This window comes from Triturus cristatus, chromosome 6 (genome assembly GCF_964204655.1).
Source record: "Triturus cristatus chromosome 6, aTriCri1.1, whole genome shotgun sequence".
Taxonomy (NCBI): domain Eukaryota; kingdom Metazoa; phylum Chordata; class Amphibia; order Caudata; family Salamandridae; genus Triturus; species Triturus cristatus.
In genome coordinates this window covers 938842400-938868913 of record NC_140589.1, presented here as the reverse complement: position 1 = coordinate 938868913, position 26514 = coordinate 938842400, and the positions used below count along the sequence as shown (strand labels likewise).

Genomic DNA, 26514 nt, shown 5'->3' with positions numbered 1-26514 from the left:
AGCCATTATATGGCTTTGCTTGGGAGCGGCTAAAACAGCAATAGCCGCCACCTGAAAAAAGATAGAATCTCCAGCCATAACACAATGGCATGCACGGCTATGGCAGGCACTCACTATGGAGCATATGAGTGGCATATACAGAGACAAATTAAAAAACTTTGAATATGCCTGGGGTCCACTGGTCAACTATCTATCCATAGGTCTCCCATTAACCACCTGCTCCACGAGAGTCAGAGCACTGCAACTATTCCAGTTTTAATCAGAGCCACCATGAGCGTACAAACCCACTTCAAGATCAGATTAGTTGCACTGGAGCCCCGAGATCTCGTCCACCCCAGGTTGCTAACTCTACCCCGCTTTGATTTTTTTTCTGCCTCCACCTCCTGTCCCCGATCCTTAAAAGAGAGAAATAATACATCTACACTCCACAAGGAAAAGAGCTGGGGAGAGATATGGGTGGAGGAAAGGACTGACGCTACAGATAATTTGTTTCGTTTTTTGTTATTCTTTCCGTTTGTTGTATCAACTAGTAATACAAGATTTGTAGGTAATACCTGAAGAAATAACTACATGAGATATGAAGCGGATCACGCGACAGAATCTGTACACGGTAATAGATTGCTGATAGCGATATCCGAATGCAAAGATAAGATGTATTACCATGCTTGTTGATTGATGTTCTGTAAAACTTAATAAAAACAAGTTTGACAAAAAAAATGTAACTGGGACGTGCAACTTTAACTGCAGCATTAATCCGAGGTAATGCTTTGCAAAGTCAAAGATTACTTTATTTCGACCACAAAGTCATAAAAGTAGACACAGCATGGTAAAAGAGCACATTTTAAAAACAGATATTAAATAGACAATATGGTATGATTCAATATAAAAATAAGAATAAGTTACAGAGATTGGAATAATAATCAGTACAGTCGGTGGGAACAAGAAGGTCAGGCAAGAAATCATGTGAATCAATTTGGTAATCATAAGCAACTACCATACTAAAGTGCATAAAAGTTAATCCAGTTCACAACAATGACCATCACATAAAACATTTGGTCCTTTTCAGCCATAAGGCATGCCAGTATCTAGATAAACCAAAAACCACAAGTCTGCTTGTGTCCATGTTTAGCAATCTAAACACCTCCAGATAGTGGCCGGAGCCAACAATTTTACAAAGTGGAAAAATCCACTTGGCCCTCAGCAATTTATATATCGGACAGAAAAATAGGAGATGAATAATAGATTCAGCACTAGCATTACAAGCAGGACATTGATCATTATTCTCAGAGTCTGACCTTCAGTTTTTGCAAAACGTTTTAAGCGGGAGTGTTTTATAGCGGAACTGAAAAAACAACTTCCGAGCCAAGGGAGGGACAATTTCATCCAATGAGTCTTCAAAGCGAGGTACACATTTAAAATTAAAAAAATTGGTGGTCAAGCTACCCTTGGCGTCAAGTGCAATTTGTAGGGATGTTGCTTCCCAATACCGTTCCTTCAGCACAGCTCTCGAGATGGTAACCATACTTCGTGGGTCAAACCAGTACCCCATCATTCCAAGCCTCTCTAGGAGAGTCCTCAGAGCTCTAAACCAGGGGACAGATTTAATAATAGGAAATTTCATAAGCTCACAAAGTAGCTCCCGGTATGGGCGCAATTCCTCCACAGTCTGTGCCAAAACATCAAGTGCTTATAACTAATTTTATGGGCCAGCTGTCTGTGTGCCAAGTCAAAATAAAGGGGGACTAGAGGCGTGCTTACTGGAAGATTAGTCAAAGATCTAAGAAAACGATTTTCAACAAATGACAAGGGAGCAGTTATACCAGAGCCCCAAAGTTCTGCTCCATAAAGTGCCCCCCCCCCCCAGATTTTCATATTATACATTTCCAATGCTGGCGCTAACTGCCTTGTAAAAGTATTTCTGTGTATTTTTGCCAGATTTCCGGTTTGAAGGATACGTTGCAACTTTACCTTATCAATGTGTTGATCCCACCTCAATGTGGGAGTTAAACGATGGTAATGCTTTGCTCTTTTGACAGAGAATCTTTAAAGATGAAGAATGGAAGAAGGCAGGAAGAGTCAGGCAAAGAGGATGATTTCTTTTGTTGATTGTATTATTTGGATAAAGTTGAGGTAGTTCTTGGAGCAGCTAAAAGAGGACGATGGCTGCTCTGTTCTGGCTTATATAGACTGCGGTGATGTTCTAATTCGGGATTTTTGGGTACGCCTAAAAATGCTTTAAAGTGCTGCAGTTTGAAGTGGAAATAAAAGGTTATGCATAATGTTAGCCTCTGTGTCTTTAATGAAATTCAGATTCTCTGTTCATTAAAGTTTGAAGAATCTGCATTCTCTCGAGCAAGGTATTAGTCAAGAACGGCCTCATCACACTTTCAAAAGCTGTTAAGATATCCAGGATAAACAATGCTCCTAGGCCTCCACATAGGCGTTTTGCTGAAGATTATTTAAATTAGGCCCATCCCATCCTTCGCACCTCTCCCAGGCCTACAACAGCCCTAATTTACTGATACCTCAATCATCTGCACTAATAAGCTAGAGACCTAATGATGGAGAAAAGCTTTAGATCTACAGCAATATCTATTTCATCAGGCTCCTTACTAGACTCTCTACTGCCTAGAATATGGAAGTGCCTAGCCAAGGATCCATGCTCCACACTATTACTAACATGTAATAAATCGTTGGGAATGGGTCAAGTCCCTCAGGCCTGGAAAAAAACATTAGTAACTCGGTTGTTAAATAAGCCCACAGCCAATCCCTCTGTGCTTAATAATTATAGACCTACATCTTACTCAGCACTTCCTGTGAAAATTGTGGAATAATATAAAAGTAAATACTGAAAGACCAAACTCTTCTAGAGGAAGAGCAATTAAGCTTCAGGCCGGTTCATGGTATTGAATTAGCATTGGTGCTGGCCATGAACGAGCTGCAAATGACAATGAGCAGAGGTCAAACAGCAGTTCTGATACTATTTTACCTATCAGGCGCACTTGACACAGTCAACCATAAGAGACTACTGTCAAGACAAGCCAAGATTGGAGTAGATGGAACAGTGCTAAAATGGATCGAATCGTAATTGACAGCACTCAAGCAATCTCACTCCACCTATACAGCTGAGAATTTAAAGCAATAGAGTATGGAGTTACCCCGGGTTTAACACTAAGTCCGATCCTTTTCAACATATATATGCACTCTCTAATAACTCCTATCAGATCCCATGGTATCAGTCGTATTAAATATGCAGATGATACTCAACTGATTTATCTCTAGGAAACAACAAGCCAGAATCACTAGAATCATTCCATAACTGTCTGAGGGACATTACGAAGTGGCTAAAAAGAACTCCTTAAAGTTTAATGGAGACAAAACCGAAATTCTTTGTTGCTCAGCCAATAAATTCTTAACAGAACTCCTGACCATTTCTGGCGATTGACAAATTATGGAAATTTAGAAGCATCACAGTTAATTTTTAATCTTTGGGGTAATCTTTTATAACAAGCTATTCATGGTGAGCCACGTCAACAAGACGGCCCCTATCTGCTTTGCATTACTTCGCAATCTGAGGAAACTTTTACCTATACTACCCACACAGGCAAGGACACTGATAGCACAAGGTACCATCATAAGCAGGCTTGATTATTGTAATGCTCTGTTACTGAGCGCACAAGAATATTTAATAAAAAAGACTATATAGAGTACAAGCTGCAGCAGCGAAACAACTAGCACTCAGCAAGCCAAGAATATCATCTCCTCAACAGCTCTGAAATCACTATGCACTGTTTACAGAGCAATTCAGAAAAGGGGCCTATTCCCCTGAAGACAGAATTCAAACGCTTTGTACCTTTAAGGAACTAAAGTTCTCCCACTACAAATCTATGCATTGCTAAATTTCAGAATCTAAGGCGAGCATTCTCAGGCAAGGCAGCACAGCTCTGAAATAAGCTGCCAGCACACTTGAGAAATAGTAAGAATCACTTTTAATATAGGAAGGCATTTAAAACCTGGCTATTTCCATACAATGAATGGTAAAGGCCTAGTGACTGACAAGTAGTTTTCTATAAGAGGCAAGCGCCTGGATACCTCTGAGGTGATAGCTGCGATTTATAAATGTTATAAATAATAATAAAACATAGTTTGAAATAATTAAGAATAGTTCTGTTCTCCGAAAACACTTAATATGCAGGAATAAGTATCTATTAGAAACTAATTTTCAGTGTACAAATCTTGTCCAAAGCTAAGAAGTCTCCACCTTCACTCTGGGAAACCAAGCCCGAGCACAAAAAAATAAGCAAATTGGATCATTCACAACCAGTCCTGGCCAAATCATGAAGAATACATCAACTTGGTTATGTGGGAACGAGATTTATCATTTTGTATTGCCTAAAATACAAAACAATGCTTGGCAAACATTGCGAGATGTACTCAAAAAGGCTTTCACAGCCTTTGATGGTCCTTCAGCCCGAGAAGAAGTCCCCTTGCAAGTGCAGATGTTAGATTATTATTAACCATAATCACCACAATGCCATGGGAACATATAGGCACAAGTAGTACTGTTATGATTTAGACGGAATACGCTTACAGGTGCTTAGTCACCTCAGTTCATTTCTTAACTGATAGAGTTTTCTGGCAGACACATGTTCCTAAAGTGTGCAGAAAATTAATAAAGTAGGATGTAAGGCAGCTTGGAATAAAACGATACCCATAAATCAGTTCACTTTTTTCTCACAAAAAAGCTAAGCTGTCAAAATCACTCGAGAAAGGATGGGGTGGGTGAAAATCAATTCATTGTGGTTAGTATACATTCATATTTTAGAATCATGTTTCCCCAAAGATGAAATGACTTACTTATATAAGAGGTGCGAAGTTTTTTCACAGACTCAGAATATAAGCTAGATAGGCCGCACATGCAAGAAGCCACAGTCTGCATACCTTAATGAAGCAATGAGAAAAGAAAATACTGACACAGCACAACAGGACACAGACAGAAAACCTGTGGGGCAGAACTGAAAAGCATTAGTAATACGTGTGCTTTATCCAGACATGCAAATTGTTAGTAAATGCAAATGAGAAAACAAAACACACATTACAAGTAAGTAATACATAGGCAAACACAATGGCCTTAGATTATGTTAATGTTTTGTCTTTGCCAGTTCAGCTAGACAAGCACATGCAGTTTAAGTAGTACATAATTCAGATAAACCTGAAGTATGATGACAGTAGACAGGAATTAACAGTAATGAATTTGCTGATTTTTTAACAATGTTGAGATGAGAAGCAATTGGTCGTCCATTTTAGAAATTCAAGATTTTGCATTAAATTAAGTGGGGCACTGTTAAAAGACTGCATTATAAGTCACTTTTTCTGCTTGATATCTTAAACATTTTACAAAAGGAGAAATAGTTTTATCTTAGCTACCTCTGATTACTATAGATAGAACTTGCTAGCTAATCACTGACAGGAAATAGGAGAATAAGATACTTTAGGCATAATGCACTCTGGCAAAGCTTCAACAACACTCAAATCCAGCAATTCATAGAGGCTAGCAGAGGGGGGTCTCCAACCAAAGAGCTACTGAAGTTCAATTAAAATGATCCCAAGCTACTAATTTTGTTAGTTTTATAGTGATGTAAAAGTGACCACGTCAGACAAAATAATATTCGTGGCCACCCTATGCAAGATTGCCACCAATGACCACCTGAGTGGAATAGGCAGTGTTGCCATCAGCAACGTAAAAAAAAAAAAGATTTGTCAACTTGGATTGCCTTTACCTGGGAAATACAGAACAGTCACAGCTGCAACACATCAGGCACCAAGGTAATAATATTAGTAAATCTCCCCACCACCAAATGATTTGTCACTCAAATATTAGCTTTAAATGTATTTTGGAAATTCTATAATTTTTTCTTTAAACATCATCTTAAGAGTTCTAAAAATACACACATTTTGGTCAGAATAAACACTTTTCAAATTTTGATATATATATATTAATTCAGAGAAGCAAAAGCTTCTAATTTAGTAATAGCTGAGCTGCACACAGGAGAGGTACTTACAGGTAGCTGAAGAGCTACCATTAGCTCACGAGCTACTTGTTGGAGAAGCCTGGGCTAGCCTAAGACTCCAATATTTATCCTTAGCGCTCCAGGAGTTTCTCAGCGATGCAAGAATTAGACAGCAGGACAGACGAGAGGTAAAAAACATGTGTTTCCAGACAAAGGTGAATAAACAAAATAGCTAAAATGTAATCATTATAAAAATCGAAAGGTTAAAAATTGGTGTTAGTAGTGTACTGATGGGGTTTTACAGTAGAGGATTACAATAGTAGACCATTTAAGTCCATGACCATTAAAAATAACTCTGTGTTTGAGGGTGCATATACTAGCATATTGAGAGATCTGACACTCTGGAGCTCTCCACAGCATGTTATTGTCATACAGAATAATTAGGACTATGCTTGGCATAATGATGTCGCTCTTGACATACCATGGGTGCATCTGACATAATTAGGTTTCCCTAGCATAATGGTACCCCTGGAATATTGATACACATACCGCTGCTTTTGGGGTCTTTCTTGACATAATTTGAGGCTCTCCCTTGCACAATAATTAATACTTCTATTTGCGACAGTCTCTGGCATAATGATGGAATTGGCCAAATCTTTCCCATCTGTGATGTACTGTGGCCATCCTTGACATTTGCCGATATACTGCACGTAATGGTAGCCATTGCTTAATGGTAACCATCCTCGACATACTGGGTATGTTCTTGAAATAAGTATGGCTCTCTCTGGCATGTTTGTACAGGCCAAATGACATATTGCGGGCATCCTTGACATAATGCTGACTATCTCCAACATAACAGAGACCCAGGCCAATTTGTGCCTATCTTTAATATGCTGTAGTTTTTTTGACATAATTGTCGCTATACGTGGTGTAATGGGCAACCGGATATGATAGCCCTAGCCTTGGAATAATGTGATGATTTTAGATATCGTTCTGGCTCTCTCAGGAACAATCATGGTGGATGATGTGAGAAGAGGTATTTGTTTGATGTGAGATGCTGTATCTAACTTCAACGGGTCTGGATGTGTGAACACTGTAATTATTTTAATAACTATCTCTTTATTTATTGGATCAAGATGTGTCTGGGGTTCTAAATTTAGATAGATATGACATATTATGTCTATTGCTTTCACAGCAATTATTTGATAAGATATTAATTAATCGTTTAAATAAAAGAACTTGAAGGGAAAAAAATCATGGTGGAACTTCTTGCAATAGGATGGCCATCGTGTAATTTGATGATAGCTGGTGATGATAATAATAAATATGCTTGAAGGCTGAATCATATTTACGTGGCGTAGTTTGTAATGATGGAATCCTTGAGGCTCCTGATGAACTCCGTAGAACAGTGATGTAAGTATTAGAGTGAAGTGAAGTAAATGCAGATGTAGAATGTTAGGTTCTCAGTTACACGCAGAAGAATAAAGACGTGTTATACTAAGCTTTGTGTTTGCGATAGTCATTGGAAAGTACCCGGGCTGGGGAGGACACTACAACTGGCGATGAGATAGGGGCTAAGTAACCCGAAGATCAACCGTGCTCTCCTAGAGAGTTTGCTGTGGTCCAGAAAACTGCTCGTGCTTGTCACGTGTGCCTCCATCGAAGGGCGGAATCGACGTTTGGCATATGTGGAGTCAAAGTGCAGTCCCAGTTCGTTCAAAGCATTGGAAGATAATGAAAGCTTCACTGAGTAGTATACACATCGTTGGCCAAGAACCTACTGGGAAGGCTGCAGCATAAAGCCATAAATCATACTGAGTGATAACGCCAACCAGGTGTAAGGCAACACAAAGATGATTACAATCAAAGAAATTCAAATCAAAGAATGGTCATCTACTTACCAGAACTGAGCAAAGAGAGTCATTCTACTATTGCACTGGGGGAAGTAGAGCTATCCATAGAGGCACACCACCAAAGCTGGCGGGTGGTGGTTCAGAACAACTCTAAAGGTCTCCTCAAAGCAAAGGGTTCCCATGGAGACCAAGAGGGAGTTCATGGTTCCACATACTGTCCAAGATGACTCAGAGGCCAGCACAGTACAGGGCCTTAGTTTTGGTATGGATGAAGCAGGTCCTAGCGAACAGCAGGTGATGTTGAAGAGAACTCCACCCTCAGTGTCAGCCAATCTTGCAATGGTTACAATGCAGCCACCTTCTTGAAACCACCACCGCCATTCGATACCGACAAAAAGCTGAATATTGGTAACAGATGGACTGCCTGGATAGAGACATTTGATGATTTCATTCATACTATAGAAGAAGCAGATAACAAGAAGATTATCAAGTACTTTAAGAATCTTGCTGATGGAGGTGTACAAGAAGTCAAAGGAAAAGCTGCAAACTGAAGACATTACATACAGTCAAATCAAAGCAGCTTTGAATCTCAAATTCAATCCAATGCCCAATGTAGATTACGAAAGGTAAATTTTCAGTCCAGGATGAGAGAAAGCTGGTGAGACCATTGAAGAATTTGTGGAGAGACTGGATACGCTCAAACACTGTAAGTTCAATTAATTTAATGATGAGGAAGCTATATGTCTCAGAATGATTGACAGTTGCTTGTCATACTTGTTCAGACGACGAATGCTAAGAGAAACTCTTAGTCTGGTGTGAGTTCTCATGGCTGCCGGAGCTGAAGAGCATGCTGATCGAAAAGCTGTTTACATGGAGGCCGGAGGTACCCAGAGTGAGTCAGTCATGAATGTGAAAAGTAAGCCAAAGACCAAGGCAGAGGGACATAGAGTGTTTTCTCGACAGAAAGAGATTGTGCTTCATTCAGGTGTAATTTGTTTTTGTTTCCACACAAAGGCAAATGTGCTGCCATTGGGCAAAACTCCAAAGGCTGTGGAAAGGAGAACCATTCTGTAACGGTTTGCAAGATAAAAGAAAAAGTAAGTGCATCACAGCGCAAAGATTAAGTGGCTGACCAAACGTTCCAGAAGTGACGTTCGACGCACGCCATAAGGCTAAGTGACCACATCAGCTAAGGCAAATAGAAACCAAAAGAAGTCGAACCAACATCTAAATCTTTGTCAAAAAGTTCTTCAGTATCAAAGTCATGTGAAAGTGAAGAAGATGGCTGTGCCATGTCGATGTTTACCTCAGAGAAACGTGCGCATGTTGGACTGGCCACCTGTGAGGAAAAGTACTGGTTCAAGAAAAGTCGACACGACAAAGCATCAAAGTGACTCAAACACTGTCCAAAAATCACACTAAAAGTAATCAGTTGTTCAATACCTTTCATTATTGATAGTGGTGCGTTGTAGGACGCTGGCTCTGTTTAAACTATACCAAAGTAAGGTATCTTGGGCCCGATTCACAGAACTAACTTAAGACAAAATCCTAAACTTACTACGATTTCGATATTCACAGAAGTTAGGAGTCCTAACTTTAGGACTCCTAAATGCCTTCTGAGAATACCGAAAGTCTTAAAGTTAGGATTTTTCTCAGTTTAGGAGTAGTAACGTTAGGACTCTTAACTTTAGGACTCCTAAATGCCTTCTGTGAATACCGAAAGTCTTAAAGTTAGGATTTTTGTCAGTTTAGGAGTAGTAAAGTTAGGACTCCTAACTTTAGGACTCCTAAATGCCTTCTGTGAATAGCAAAAGTCTTAAAGTTAGGATTTTTCTTAGTTTAGGAGTCCTAAAGTTAGGAGTCCTAACTTTACTACTCCTAAACTGAGAAAAACCCTAACTTTAAGACTTTCGGTATTCACAGAAGGCATTTAGGAGTCCTAAAGTTAGTACTCCTAACTTCTGTGAATACCGAGATGAGTAAGTGCCTTCTGTGAATACCAAAATGGTAGTAAGTTTAGGATTTTGTCTTAAGTTAGTTCTGTGAAACAGGCCCAGTGTGTATAGCGTCCATGGAGTCCCCAGAGTTATAGTAGAGGTTAAATTAGGTAAATACTAACAGCTCTCTTTGTGGTAGTGTGGGTGAGCAGTTAGGCTATGTAGAGGGTGTGTTAAGCTTTTATTGTATTCACTCCAGCATGACTGATGGACACACTCAGAGACTGAATCCAGACCAATTGGGCAAATATAAAAAAGGTATACTTGTATTTTACATCTAGAACCGAGGAGAACTTGGTATACAGGTAGGTAAAAGATACTTGGAAAGCAGGATTTCAAAATGAAATACAGTTACGATTAAATTTTGCAATAGTTTCAGGTTGGTTATGAGAAAGCAGTTTGATTATGCAATAATTAATTTTAGAATACTATTTAGTTACCTTTGGATTACTTTTAGTATTGGGGTGGTATGTCTAGAGACCACAGCTAAGGTTCTTAGAATACACTGTAAGTAAGACTTTTTAAACTTGTCAGTTTAGTTTCTCTTTCCTCAAAACAAACAATAGTTCAACACTTAACAAATTTTAGGCCCAAAATCTCATAACATGGGTTCCTATGGGAGAAAAATTGTTAGCGGTTTCTCAGGTAAGTACACAACTTACGAGTGGGACTTTTGGGGGTTAGGACCAAGGTTCTCTGTGTTCTAGATGGGCACTCGAGTTGCAACACCTGGCTGCTGGACACGCCGGTTTCTTCGCTGCAGGCAGGTCGGAGTCTGGACAGGCCGGTAGGGCTGGGGCCAAAGCAGTAGGTGTCCTATTCTTTCTGGGTCAGCACAGCTCTTCGGTCCTTCTTTTTTGTTCCTCGAATCTGATTAGGCAAGGTTCAGGGTTGCCCCAAAATACTAGATTTAGGGGTGTTTAAAGGGGTGTGCAGGTCAGGAGCAATGGGTCCCTTCCTTGGTGTGGGTACACCCCCTATTATGCCATCCTCCAGTAGGAGGGGAGCATGAGTCTCTTCCTGATTGGTAGGGTCCCCTCATCTTTAAGATGGAGGGGACTGAGCTGTGGGCTTCACCTCGCCTATTCCACCTGAGGGGTGGAGTTGGCAAATGTGGGCACACCTTTCCTGCTAACTTGGTTTTACTGCTGATTTCTCCCATCCAAAAGTGGGGGCAGAACCGGTGGGAGACAGATGCTAGGGGCAGCAAAAGGCAGGGACAGCTCACACAGGCGGCATATGCATGTGGAAGTTTCTCCTAAAGTGAACGTACTTATTCACAACCTGAGAAACAAAGCTTAGCAGTTTTATGGGCTTGTGAACATTTCCATGTATTCTTCTATGTGAAGCCCTTCACACTTGTGACAGATCATCAAGCATTGTTGACTAGCTTGGCCAATCAAAAGGTAAAAATGCCTTCTCACATGGAACGTTGGGGTCTGCGATTGCAAGAATACAATTGCACCATAGTGCATTGTCCAGGGAAAGATCCAAACCCTGCCAACTACTTCTCACTAGTGCCTCTACAGTGCCCCGGCACCCATTCTAAGACGTCTGAAGCCTACATAAATTTCATTGTGACATTAGATATTTGAAGCGGCCTATGAAGGACATCATGGAATTGTTGCCACTAAACAAGCTCTTCGAGACAGTCTGGTTTCCACATCTTGTTGAGCGAGTTGAAAGAGAATTGAAGGCCTGTCATCCACGCAACTGCCTGTCATCGAAAACCACTCAATACATCTTAAACATGTCAGAACTGCCATTGACTTCTTCGGTCTTCTTGACATCACCTGATGGCGATCATTGATGAATACTCCAGTTTTCCATTGATATAAAATCTCTCAACTATCACTCAATAAAGAGTCATCAATAGATCAGACAGAATATTTGTGATATGGGGTGTTTCTGCAATCTTAAAATCTGACAATGGCCCACCTTTCAACAGTCAAGAATTCAGAAACTTTCTCAGTCATCTTAATGTAAAGCATCAGAAGAGCAAACGTCTTTGACACAGGACAATGGCCTTGCCGAACGTTTCATGAGTAGTCAAGAAACTTATCCAGCGTGCAATACTAGAAAAGCTCGACCTTAAAACTGCCTTAAATTCGACTCTTCAAACTTACCATTTGACCTCCTTACTTGACCACAGGTAAAATCCCTGGAACCTCAATGCTCAGGAGAGTCAAGACGATCAAGTTACCTCAATGGACCAACAGAAGATCAAATACTCAGGAAGAGACCTGCATGAAAAGCTTGGATTGTAAGAGAAAATGAAGGCCTATGCTGACAAGCGTTGACATACAACAGGTGTTGCGTTCATTAGAGGAGATCAAGTGCTTGTTCGTCAGAATAGAAATGAAAGTCTGATGCTCCCATCAATGCTGAACCATTTAATGTTATCACCAGCAAAGGACACATGGAGACTGCCCAATGTCCTGGAAAGTCCATTACACGAGATTCCTCGCATTTTCAACATGAGGCTCATAGTTTGTCAGGCACTGCTGTCAATGTAGAGACTGGGTCTGAAAGGACACTTGAAGATTCCCCTGACCGCTGCTGTTTCTAAATCCCCAACGCCAGTCATGGACACTTCTACTGCCTGTCCCCAGTTTCCAAAGACACAGTTAGGATGTGTGATCAAAGCGCCATGAAGGTTTATTGAAGAGCTATGATTGTGTATTTAGCTGTAAAAGAATATTTGTTTTATTTAACAGAGGTGGGGATATAGTATCGTGCGAGTCTGTAATGATGGAACTCTTGTGGCACCTGATGGACTCCGTAGAACAGTGACATAAGCATTAGAGTGTAGTGAAGTGAATTCAGATTGAGAATGTTGAGTTCACAGTTCCACGCAGAAGAAAAAAGGCATGTTATACAAAGAACCATGTTTGGCATAGTCATTGGCAGGTACCGGGGCTGGGGAAGACGCTACATGTGGTAGTAACTGTGACTCTTAAAAGTAGCTGCTGCAACCAAACATCCTATAGAGCAGCATTCGCCATGAAAAAGTTCACAGGCATATGTTTCAGACAAGGGAGGGTAAAGGTTAGGAGTGCTGGTTTGTCAATGGTTAAATGTCTGCTCTAAGTTCTGGTAAACTGTAAAGAGTTTGAAGGTTCAATGAATACAGTGAGATATGTGTTTTAATTTCTATTGATGGACAATTATATTTTATTGGTAACACGTTTGACAATATCATCTTTTAAGTATATTATGCATCAAAAGTAAAAACAACTTTTGTCTTTCTCTCTTCCCTCCCTCGTATTCTGTAAGTTATGTAGGTGTCAGTGTACACTCACATAACGCATCACATGGGCTACAGTTTTGTCTGAATGTCATAGTTATGTTTTGATCCAGCTTAGTAAAGAGTCCCTCATGTATTCATGGTTAAGCTTCTAGACTATCACTCGAAAGATTAAAGATTAAAGTTTTGAGCTATAGTGCCTCAGTGGTCATCTATCCAGTCATTTTATAAAGAAAGCAATGGCCAATGAACATACAGGAATATTTTTTCACGTTTATTGCTGGACATATATATTTTTGGGGCAATATCCCTAAAAATACAATGCCCCAAAGGTCAAAAACTGTTTTATTTCTCTTTCCCTTCTCTCAGTCCTGTTCTGTAAATCTGTAAATGATGCACCAGATGGCTATGAATTATACCCAAAAACAATACAATAAATTTTTTGTTGATTGGCACTCAAGAACATGGTGTTTTATTTTAGTTACAACGAAATTCATTCTGGACAAATGAACTCCGGTTTCTATTATAATAGCTCAAGTGAAACTACATAGCCAGACTTTCCTATGGCTTGTATTACCAATATCTCTATTGTCAATCTTTAATAAATTTGTATTGAAAATGCAGTTTTTTCATTTCCCCCAAGGGAAACATAAGGTTTAACTGGCAAACCATTAAAAGGTTGGAATATTCACTTAGTATCTCTTCAGAACATTTTCACCTGTAACAAATGTACACCATTCAGTTGTTTGGAGAGACCGTCTTGGAGGGAGGCAAGCTTGCTTGATTCATTAACCCTATACAATTAGGGGCAGGCAGTTATGTCCCACCTCTTCCAAAGTTCATCTAAAAATGTGATTTATATTGTTTAAATGCGGTCAAGTTGTACTGAAATGTGTAATTTTTTTATTTCTCTGGTGCCAATGTCTTTAACGTATATCTAGAAGATAATGTAACCATGAAACATAATGCAAGCTGTAATACACAAGTTATAAACACCAGAAACTAAGAAGCTTCACCAGGACATGCAGAATAAAACAAATACATTATTTCTGGCTAGATTGTAATAAAAATCTTACAAAAATAGGATTTCTACTAAACATTTCTGTTTAAAAGCACAGAAGTGAACAACAAATAAAAATATAAATATAATATGAATAGTTTGCAATGCGTTTGTTCTTTAAGCATTTTTGATTTAAAAAAAAAAATATGCTTTACGTACCTCCTGATGGCTGCCGTGTTTTGCGGGGTGACCGTGGTTGCCTCTGGTATGGGTCATTTGAGCCATATAATTCAATTGTGCCAAGGTTCAGGAGGACTGTCTTCTGTATGTAGTCAACCATTGCAATCCCATTACAATTGCCAAAGACTACTCTAAAGGCAGGGAAAAATAAAATGCTTGTACATCTCAACTTGCCCATAATAATTAACAATGGCACCCTAAACACAGCAGTTGCAATTTTAATGTTAAATGAATAATAGATTATAGCAAAATACACACATGAACAGAATAAAACACCACTTACAAAGTAGAATTAATATCCCAACATACAGAAACAGAATTACTGAAAATGAAATGAGATATAGAATCTTAACGAGGAACACTTGACCATGCTGTTGACACCATAAATAGACATTATTCACCAGTTGCAGTCACTGCTTTTGATATATCACTCAATTCTAATATCAGAAAAGGGCCAAATGAAGGGCCAAGAGAGAAAATGAGCAAAGTATACAAATACTGCAGTCACTGAAAGTGTGACTCTTCCATGTGCCCTTAGTTGCAACACTTATTTAGCCTGAGTGCCTCGCGTGGAGTATTCAGGGCTCTCTTTCGTGCCCTTTTGATCACTTTTGCCGGGAAAGCTCTATTTGCAAGACGTTTTGCCAGACTTTGCGATTGTTCAATGTACAAACTCATATCCGTACAATTCTTATGGTATCTAAAAAACTGACCCACGCGAGGCTCTCTTGGAAAGAAACAAAAGAACTAATGATTCCTGCCTCCCAGTGGTAACTACTTTCGACCCCGTCTACAAAAATCAGACAAATCATTAGGAAACATTTGTATTTGTTGGAGACCAGCCCAAAAAAAATGCCTCAACTGAGATTTGCATTTAAAAGGGCGACAAACTTGAGAGACCGGTTGGTCCACACTCTCCAACTTCAACAGAGAAAGGACACAGGAATACCATATGGACACTTCCCATGTGGGAACTGTAGAGTCTGTGACCTGACCCAAGCTTCGAAAAGTATTTACTTGGTGGATGGAAAAATTTGGTATCAAAATAAATTCAGCAATTGTAACACTACCGTGATCTACAGACTGACATGTGCCTGTGGATTACATTATATCGGTCTCACCTCACGGAAAGTAAAAGTGAGAATCCAAGAACATATCAGCACCCTTAAGGCAGGGGAAGTTGACGACACGACTGGTTCGGCATTTCCCGGAAGCGAAACACAATTACAGGGACTTAAAATGAACAGTGTTGAAGAGAGTAATGGGCGATGCATATGCTATTGAAGATGTGCTGGTCTGGAAAGAGGCCTGCTGGATTATTTCAGAGAAAGTTGATCAAATGGGCCTGAATGACACCACTGAATGGACTAGGGTGGGCAAGTAAGGTCATGCCCCCTTACTGTTCAGCCATAGAATGTGATACATCGCAGGATATATGGGCAATGGTGCCATGATTAGAATAACTGGTCCTATATGTACATACACACACCCTCTACATAATTGCCCTGAAAGGGAGAAGGTAAGGGTAGGTTGATCCTGGCACTGGCACGGAGAATTCGGACGAGAATTGGGCCCTTTGATGGGTTAAAACAATATGGGGTGGTTTTATATATTTTTGCACCTACATCAGGCATACATGACTGAGCGTAGCAACACGTTTCCCTTTTATTAAATTTATGGAGTTGAGACATGATAGCTCTGTGTTAATTATGTCCCCCGCTGTGCAATCTAGGGAATATCATGTAATGTAGATGAAGTACTGTAATACCTACAATGTAGAAAAATTGGCTGCTGCAATACGCAATTTAGGGAACACCTTGAAATTTAGATGAAGTACTATAACACCTATAGAGTAGAAAATCTGGCCGCCGCACTGTATAGTAAACACCAATGAGGTTCCGTGTGAGACGGAACGACACTTTTCGAGTGGTGACGAATATGGATGAGTTTGGTGTCTACGAACCGCAAATGACGAGTATAGTGGGTGTACGCAGTTTCACTACGCAACCACGCATGGTTCGTCTCATTTTTGGGTTCGTTCATCCGAACCCTCGGGTTCCATTTTAGATACGGCATCCATTTTGTTTCTTGCCCTCAAGTAGCCAGCGAACGGACTTTGTCCGCTTCGTGACCCTGGAACTCCCAAGCTTACACGAGGGACACGTGTTTCTTTGAGGGTGACTTTTACGACAAGGGAAATGACATGGCGAAGGCAGATGGCCCCGCTCGAGGCTCATCTTGCCGTGCTAGTCTATTGTTTCAGTCATGCATGCATTGGACACGAGGTCTTTGATCCTTTTATCAAGTTTCCTTTATTACTCCCAACACTCTTTTCTAACCTGTTGTGCATCCTTGTCCTTTCTTTGCATCTGTTTTTGTCCCCTCTCCTAATGTGTTTACGGTCAGAATGGAATGTGTTTTATTGTGGGGTAGATATGTTTTTACAGTTGGGAACCGGCAATGCTGCTGTAATTATGTTCCGGCCTCCTGAAACATGAACACGACTCATTTGAAGTTTATTGTGGGAACTGAGTTGTAACCTTTGTTCGCCATACTGTGTAATGGCAAAAACGTGTATAAAAGGAGCGATCCACTTTTGCAATTCGAAGCAGTCTCCGAGAACCTACACGTTGTGTACTTCTTGTGATTTCTGTATCCCTGCAGTAAATAAACTCTGATTTCTGACGTCGCTGGAAGTGTCCCGTGTCTCTGTGTCTTGTACGCCAGAACAGGTAACCCACAAAGGTTTCAAGTGTTGTCCCCTGGCACCGCTGGGTCTTAGAATAACCCAGTCCTTCAGTTGGCGCCCAACGTGGGGCGACATCAGCGGTACCGGTCCAAAGCCCGACGATCGTGAGGAACTTCGTGTGAAATCTCCAAGGGAAGGTGCACCCCGCTTCATCGATCCAGTTGTCGAAATAAGTGGCCCGACGTCTTTTCCCGCGAAGATCCCCGCCTCCTGACGGCTGCGACGGACTGATGCCCTGACTGTCGACCTGTTTTGGCGCCTGGCGTAGTCCTTTGTACGGCGAGACGATAGACGGGCCTTCCTGGTGACGCCATTGTTCTTTCAGTTAAGTATTTGTGGGTCGCTCCCAGTGGTCCTTTGTTGTTTGCATGGTTCCATAGCATTTGTGGTTCTTAGTTGTTGGGTTTTATTTGACGATTGCAATTGCCAAAACCGAGGGTCTTGCATTTTTGTGCGAGGACATCATAATTCGATAGCCCTTGAAGTTTGTAAACTCGGTTAGTGTGCATGATGCCTGGCCGTAGTACTTTGTGTGGGTTTCTTAAATGTTGCAGAACGGATTCCCGGCTGGAGGATTCATGTCCGATACCTCCGGTTGGAACTCCAATTTACGAGCTCTATAGTCGCCATGGCGTGGGTCCTATCGTATATAACGAATATTGGGTTCGTTACACTAAAAATGATGGTGTTCTTAGTTGGCCATCACATGGTAGTTTCGAAACTGCCGTTTTAGATAATTTGGAAGCTAAACTGTTTAAAAAGAAGGCTAGGCCAGCCATGTTTGATTCCTTCCGGTTATGGCGTAAAGAGCCCAAGCAGAAAGAAATCAAACAGAGTAAGAAAAATAAGAGAGAAGGTGTCATTACGGTGATGCGAAATGCGGAACAGTATCAGCAAGACAAAGATGAGAAAGAGCAGGAAATTAGTGCTCGACTTCATCATATGGCGGTGGATAAATGTTATCCGGTGTTACCGTCTAATGCCGATAAGACGGGAGAAGAAGCGATAGAAGATTCGCTACTATCTTATCTGTTGAAATCACCACCTCCCTATGCTCCAGATACTGTGGGTCCTGTGATTCCTCCTATTCCTCAACCTGCTGTGTTGGCGGCTGCTGGTCAGCCCGTCGTTCCTCCCGCGCTCCCGAATCCTCTTGTGCCGCAAATCGTGCATCCTCCTTTACCGGCTTTTCTTCCTACTGCGCCTTTCCCAGCCCCTCCTCAGTCTGTCGTTCCCGCTACTCCTGGTGCCGCGACTACTTCTACTGTCTCCACTCCTACCGTCATTGCTCCTGTACCTTCTTCTTCTTCTCCTTCTGTTCGTAGCCGTCTCCTGACTGCTGTTGCTACTCTTTATTCTCCGCTTTTTGGGCCAATACTTGGACCGACTCTTTCTGATGTTGCCCAAAGGCGCAGCCAGCTTCCTTATGATAGGGAACGTGAATCGTTGGTAAAAATGGCGCGTAAATGGATTCGTAATCCTGCTAAGTACACTTCGCGTATAGTGTTTGAAACATTTTCCCAGTTTAATGCGCCCACGCAACGATTCGTGTTTGAGGAAATGTGTAAATCGTTGAAGGAAGAGTGGGATCATGATGTGGTCGATACTGTACCGTCTGAGGTTTCTGAGCTCCAGCATCAATTTACAACTGGTGTGATTGTAGGCGATAAGGTTCGAGCTGCTCTAGAACGCCTGTTATCCTTTCGATGTACAGTGCAACCTCGAGCACTGTTTAAAGACGAGACCGAAGAGTGGATCGCAAAACCTGGTCAATATCCTATGCAGGAAGTTCCCCCAGTGTGGATGCCAGGTGATCCTAATGCTAATCCTGCTGTTCCAGGACGTTTTCAGAGGGTGTGGATACACCTCCCTTGGAAGCGATCGGAAGTTTTACAGGTGAAGCAAACTTTGCCCGATCCCCGTAAAAATCCTGCAGGTTATTATAAGGAGTTGTCCCAATTAGTGGATGCTACTGTTATGAACCTTGCTGATATCGACATGTTGTTTGGCAATGTAGTGCCTCAGCCGATTTGGGCGAAAATTCGTCACGAGAATCACGCGGCTGAGTTAGGCGGTGACTGGGCTGCCCTTACGGCGGCAGACGCCCAGCAAGTTGGCGGGGCTAAACCTGAACAGCTTATTGTGGATTTGCCCCAGAGGATAATTACTCTTATGAAAACGCTTATGCCAGCAATGCGCGTCAATTGGGACAAATTGTCCGCGTGCAAGCAAAAGAGGGATGAGAGTGTCTCCGATTTCTTTACGAGATTTGAGGAAGCATTTGTTGATCATAGTGGTCAGGACATGAGTTCGGAGGGTGGTCAGCGGTTGTTCGTTGATAAATTTGTATCGAACTTGTTGCCCGAACTTAGCAACAAGTTGAAGAATTCTGAGAGTTCGTGGGCTGTTTCTACCACTGCTCAAATATTGGCTACGGCCCAATATTACGAAAACAGAGAAAAGGAAGAAAGTGAACGTGCAGATAAGAAAACGAAGGATCTTAAAACTAAGGTCTTATTGCAGCAAGCGTATCCTCCGCGTTCAAATTTCAATGACTCGCAACAGCCAAATCGATCACAATCGCAGTTTCCCAGATCGCAGGTGCGCACTGACTCTCCCGCACCTCGCTTTGTGTTGGGATATAATCAATGTGCATATTGTCGAGGGGAGGGTCATTTGAAGTTTAATTGTCCAGTTCTACGCGATAGGAACAATGGTGTGTCGGCTCGAGGAGGTCGTAGTGGTCCTCAACAAGCTTCACGTGGTAGAGGTCGCGGAGTTACTCAGAATCAGGCCGAGCGTCTTGCCACTTCCTCGGATTCGCAGAATTGTTTCGATCGACGCGACCTCTCGTCTGGTAGATCTGCACAGCATCATGTGGACGACTATTATGTCGAGCGTGATGTTGATATGGACGGTATTTACTAGGACAGTCATAGACAAAGGAAGGGAGAAGTATCAGTTCCGGTTGATCAGAGAGGGCTTTATGTCGCAGTTGCCACATCGGGCGTCGTTGAGCCTTTTCTGTTGGACACTGGTGCAGCAAAAAGTTCCATCATGCATTCGAAACTCCCTGGCGCGCCTTTGTCTGGCTTAACGAATGTTTCCGTTGGATTCTCTGGCGCCCCCGTTAGCAATCCAGTTTCTAGCCCCTTGCCCCTTACGATTGGGTCTCATGAGTTAGAAGCTCCTTTGATTTTGACTACTGGTTGTGGTGAGAATCTTTTGGGCTTGGATTTGTTGAAAAGGTTACATGCGACTTTGTACTGCTCTCCAACGGGAGTGGAGCTTACATTGGGTCAAAGTGTAATTTCTCCTATGTATTTGTCGATCGATAAGCTCCCACCGGAATTGAGTTCTCTTCCGGCTTCTTTGTGGGCGACGGGTCCCAATGATGTGGGCCTGCTGGATATACCACCTTATGTTGTTCAATTGAAAGTTGATGCGCGACTACCACGCATACCCCAGTATCGTATCTCCCTTGATGGTGAACGGGCACTATTAGCGATCATCTACGATTTGATCGATAAAGATGTTATTGAGGAGACGCGAGGTAACGTGTGTAATAGTCCTGTGTTGCCTATTCTGAAGCGAACTGATCCTTCCAAGCCTCCCGTGTACCGTCTAGTTATTGACTTACGGGAGGTAAATAAAATTGTTGTCCCGCAGTTTCCCGTGGTGCCTGACATTACAGCTTTACTGACTCTGATTCCAGCCTCTGCATCATGGTTTTCGGTAATCGATCTGAAGAATGCGTTCTTTAGCATTCCGATTGCTGAAGAAAGTCGAGATTTGTTCGGTTTTTCATTAGGTGGTCGTAGCTTCCGGTTCAAACGTGCACCTCAAGGCTACTGTGAGAGCCCATCGATCTACAGCCAAGCTCTCAAGAGCCAACTTGATGCATTCGTGCTGCCAGCTGGTGCGGCCTTGATTCAGTATGTTGACGATCTGTTGGTAGCTGCAGACACCGAACAAGTTTGCAAGACTGCTACTGTGTCACTGTTGCAGCATCTATGCGACTTACACCACAAAGTGTCACCTTCTAAATTGCAATATTGTTGTCAAGAAGTTACCTACCTAGGTCACTTATTGTCAAAGGCGGGAAGAAAGTTGACCCCTGAAAGAATCGCAGCAATTGCTCGAATGACTGTGCCGACGACCCAGAGAGATGTGCGTGCCTTTTTAGGTATCACGTCATACTGCAGACAGTGGATTCCGAACTTTTCACTGTTAGCGAAACCATTGATAGCTCTCACGTGCAAGGATGTTTCGACTCCTTTGCCATGGACGGAGCAATGTCAGAAAAGTTTTTCTGAACTTCGTGATGCGTTGTGTTCGGCTCCTGTGTTAGGTACTCCTGATTACAGCAAGCCATTTACACTATACGTCCATGAGAGGGAAGGTTGTGCGTTGAGTGTTTTAACGCAACAATTTGGTGGCAAGCAGCGTCCGTGTGCATATTTTTCCTCGACCTTAGACCCGGTAGCTAGAGCGTTGCCGAGTTGCTTGAGGGCGGCAGCTGCGGCATCTATTCGACAATCCGCAGGTCTTGTCATGGATAATATGCTCATAGTGATGGTTCCGCATGCAGTTGACACTCTCTTGAATCGGACAAAAACTCAACATCTGACGAGTGCAAGGTTGTCTGGGTACGAGCTGACCCTTTTGGCAAGTTACATACAGATCAAACGTTGTAATGTACTGAATCCGGCGACATTGTTGCCGATTAATATGGAATCGGATGATGTACCACCACATGATTGTTATTTACGAACTGAGGAAGAAACAAAGGGTCGTGTGGACCTGAAAAACACTCCTTTGACAGATCCCGATGGTACTTTGTATGTCGATGGATCTTGCTTTAAATTGCCGAATGGCGATGTGACGACTGCGTATGCTGTAGTGACGTTGAGCACGGTTGTGGAAACTGCGAGATTGAATCAGAACTCAGCACAAGCGGCAGAGTTGATTGCATTGACAAGAGCATGTGTTTTGTCTAAGGGAAAGCGAGTGAATGTGTTTACCGACAGCCAGTACGCATTCGGCGTTGTGCACAGTTTTGGAAGACTGTGGAGAGAAAGAGGATTTATGACATCACATGGTACGAAGATCCAACACGGGCAGCTCGTGAATGATCTTTTGGATGCACTTACATTGCCTAAACAAGTGGCGATCGTTAAATGTAGTGCACATCGGAAAGTGACGGATGATGTTGGTCGTGGTAATGCATTTGCGGATGAGATTGCTAAGGAAACGGCTAAGAATCTTACAACTCGAATGTACGTGACAAGTTCAGTGAGATGGCCGACGGAAATTGGTATGGGTGAAGACACTGTTGAGAGTGTGAAAGCAATTCAGAACGAAGCCACTGAAGCTGAAAAGACCAAGTGGAAAGAAAGTACGGGAAAGTTGGATATGCATGGATGTTGGGTTGACTTGACGGAACGTCAGAGGTGGATGTTACCAGATGCGTACATATTAGCTGTCGTGACGATGGCTCATGGGTTGTCACATATTAGTGCAAAAGGGTATTACTAAATGTGCTGAGAGAGTGGTTAAGAATTGCATGGTGTGTTTGATGCACAATCCTGGCAAGGGCACCCCCACTCCACCTGGTCATTTTGCTCCACCTGTTTGTCCCTTTGAGGTTATCCAACTGGACTTTATCCATATGGAGAGATGCAATAACCTGAAGTATGTTTTGGTTGTGGTTTGTGCGTTCTCTAGATGGATTGAGGCCTATCCTCTTAAGGATAATACTGCCCTGTCCACAGCGAAAATCCTGCTGAAGGAATACTTTCCTAGGTATGGAATGCCACGAAACGTGTGGTCGGATAATGGAAGTGAGTTTGTGGGAAGTGTGATGCAGAGCGTGTGTAAGGGCCTTGGAATTCGTCAAAAATTCCATAGCGCTAATCATCCTCAGGCAGCGGGTTTGGTTGAAGGGTACAATGGTACCCTGAAACTGAAACTTGCAAAGATACAAGCTACGACTGGTCTATCATGGCCTGATGCCTTGCCTCTGGCTCTCCTATCAACCAGAGCGACTGTACACTCTCGAGTAGGGCTTAGCCCATATGAGATTGTGTTCGGCCGCCCTGCGAACATTTGGGGAGTCCCGAGACCTAAGGCCTTTGATAGTCTTGAGTATCCAATGTTAATTGATTACCTTCATGATTTGACCACTAAACTACGGTTAATCCATCAACAGGTCTTTGAAGCTCTACCGGTGCAGACAGAGGGTCCTGGACATCAGCTCCGGCCAGGCGATTGGGTCGTTACCCGAAATTTTGGTCGGAAACGTAACTTGGAGCCAAGATTCGTAGGACCCTTTCAAGTCTTGTTGACAACGAGGACTGCGGTTCGATTGGAGGGCCGGAAAAACTGGGTTCACGCCGGCCACACGAAAAAGGTACCGATCCCCTTACCAACAGACGGTTGGGTGAGAACTGGGATTTTGGCAACGGAAACTGAGACTCCTTTAAACTTTGTGCCGTTCAGTGACGCTCAACTTGTAGGGGATGATTTGTCGCTGCCAAACCCACTTGTGGAGTCATCAGTAGCAGAGAACCCAAGGTCTGACTCGTTGTTCACCTCATCGAACACTGTTGCGCCAGCTGAACAATTATTTGTAGAGCAAACTCGACCTGGAAGAAGTCGATACTTTCTTCGTTCAAGGACTAATAAAAAGTAGTCGTATATTTGTTTTCTCCTTTTTCTGGTGTTATGAACATTATGGACAATTATATCCTTTCTTTTTGAGTTCTTATGTGCTTTTCACTGCTAAGAGATTTGTATTAAAACTGAACGTTTTGAGAAAACCCTACCATCCGGGTTACCGTAGGGCCGTGCGGGTACTCCTTTCTGTTTAGCAGGTTTCTGACGCTAGGTCGGTTACTTTTGTCGATTCCTGGGAACTCCTGGGGATTGATAATCGCTATTCAGAACGAAGTGCGTCAAGTACGTCACGGACGGTTTGTAGAGGACGGCGTTCTCTAAGCTGTTGGAAGTAGAAAGGATGTCGGCGCAGAGATCAGAGTTACATAGGGTTGTACGAACAAAATGTTTTCTGTTTCAGGTGTTCCTACTGTTTCTGACTGTGTCTATGCTATTGGTGGGCGGAGTGTATTTTGGAATACAGTTGTTATTACCTTCTGTTTCACCTACCCTTTCTCCTAAACTAAGCTCCATCACCACTGTTTCCCCACATTCTTTTCATCCCTTGCCTCAACACGAACAGGTTAGACGTGCGGAATTTATGAATAACTCCTTCGTTCAACTCCTACATCAGCATCAGTTGGTGATGAATACTACCAACTGTTGGGTGTGTGGGTTAATGCCACATACCATGGATAGGGGTATTCCGTATTTGGTCCTTCCTTACAGCTCCCAGGGTTCAGCTCGAGCATTCCAAACTATGTTTCGCAGTGCACTAGATTCCTACCCCAGTCGAGAGCCACGCTCTGTCGATTTTGGTCCTGGTCCGTACCACAAGCCTTTGGCGATAGCGATAGCGGATTTAGATAGAGATGTTTTTGATGCATCGCTTATCCCAGATGAAGAGGTGCAAGCCTATAAAGATCTGAGTGAGGCTGAGTATAGTACGTCAGTGGGTGACAGACAGTTTAAGAGCTCGTCCCCAATATGGATTGTACCACACCTCGGTAATTTCTGCTTGAAAGGTTTGGGTCGAAATCCGAGAGCACAACTTGGGAACAGTGCTTGTACTGACACGTATGTCCTACCGATGCTCTCTTCCCCTGTTTTTCTGACTGCTAAGGGCACTTATTTCGTATGTTATGAACGCGCATATACATGGTTACCCCGTGATTTTTCGGGTACCTGTTATATTGCAAATCTTTTACCACCGACTTTCACAGTTGCCTCAGACTATCACAAGACTAGAGTTGTGAGAGGCGTTATTAGCAAAGAGGATACTGCCGGTCAAGAAGCAGGAGATTTCTTTAATGGTTTCTTGCCGTTTTGGGGACCTATGGTTAATAGTAGGAACCTAAGACAGTTGACCCGTGTAGTTGAGTCAACTGCTAATATTACTGCGAGTGCCCTTGGTAACTTAACAGCTGAACTTCAGGCGGATAGACTCATGACGTTGCAGAACCGGATGGTTCTGGATGTTATTCTTGCAGATAGAGGTGGTGTGTGTAAAGTTATCCATTCGAGTTGTTGCATTTTCATTCCTGACAATGCTCCAACTGTCTACCAAGCCATCTCAAAGTTGCACAAGATCTCCGAGTCCATACACGTGGACGAAGGTAATTGGACGCTTCTAGGATGGTTTTGGGGTCTGATGTCAACTTGGGGTTGGAAGATTCTGATGATCGTAGGGGTTGTTGTAACGTTTCTATTCACGTGTTGTCTTTGTGTACAGTGTGGTCCTGCCTTATGTGGCCTCTGTGCTACAACGTGTATAAGACGGCCATCTGTTACCAAGGAGACGTTGATTAATAGAATGATGTTCCAGCAGCAGTTGAACGATCTGATGAATATTGAAATCGATTCCGATCTTGACTAGTGCTTGCCTACATGAGGGCAAAAGGAGCGTCTGAGGTTCCGTGTGAGACGGAACGACACTTTTCGAGTGGTGACGAATATGGATGAGTTTGGTGTCTACGAACCGCAAATGACGAGTATAGTGGGTGTACGCAGTTTCGCTACGCAACCACGCATGGTTCGTCTCATTTTTGGGTTCGTTCATCCGAACCCTCGGGTTCCATTTTAGATACGGCATCCATTTTGTTTCTTGCCCTCAAGTAGCCAGCGAACGGACTTTGTCCGCTTCGTGACCCTGGGACTCCCAAGCTTACACGAGGGACACGTGTTTCTTTGAGGGTGACTTTTACGACAAGGGAAATGACATGGCGAAGGCAGATGGCCCTGCTCGAGGCTCATCTTGCCGTGCTAGTCTATTGTTTCAGTCATGCATGCATTGGACACGAGGTCTTTGATCCTGTTATCAAGTTTCCTTTATTACTCCCAACACTCTTTTCTAACCTGTTGTGCATCCTTGTCCTTTCTTTGCATCTGTTTTTGTCCCCTCTCCTAATGTGTTTACGGTCAGAATGGAATGTGTTTTATTGTGGGGTAGATATGTTTTTACAGTTGGGAACCGGCAATGCTGCTGTAATTATGTTCCGGCCTCCTGAAACATGAACACGACTCATTTGAAGTTTATTGTGGGAACTGAGTTGTAACCTTTGTTCGCCATACTGTGTAATGGCAAAAACGTGTATAAAAGGAGCGATCCACTTTTGCAATTCGAAGCAGTCTCCGAGAACCTACACGTTGTGTACTTCTTGTGATTTCTGTATCCCTGCAGTAAATAAACGCTGATCTCTGACGTCGCTGGAAGTGTCCCGTGTCTCTGTGTCTTGTACGCCAGAACAGGTAACCCACGAA

The 26514-nt window shown here is 42.6% G+C and overlaps 1 protein-coding gene across 6 annotated transcripts in view; it reads right to left on the bottom strand.

Moving 5' to 3' along the window:
- Positions 1-26514, bottom strand: part of STXBP5 (syntaxin binding protein 5) — a 1306577-nt gene that overhangs the window by 320161 nt on the left and 959902 nt on the right. For 4 of the 6 annotated variants that reach the window (XM_085611623.1, XM_085611620.1, XM_085611621.1 and 1 more), the window contains exon 18: positions 14328-14479. In XM_085611623.1, coding sequence (XP_085467749.1) covers positions 14328-14479 — 152 coding nt within the window. Of the gene's footprint in view, positions 1-4857; positions 4942-14327; positions 14480-26514 lie in introns of all 6 variants that reach the window. The other 2 variants (XM_085611619.1, XM_085611622.1) reach the window with 1 other exon arrangement.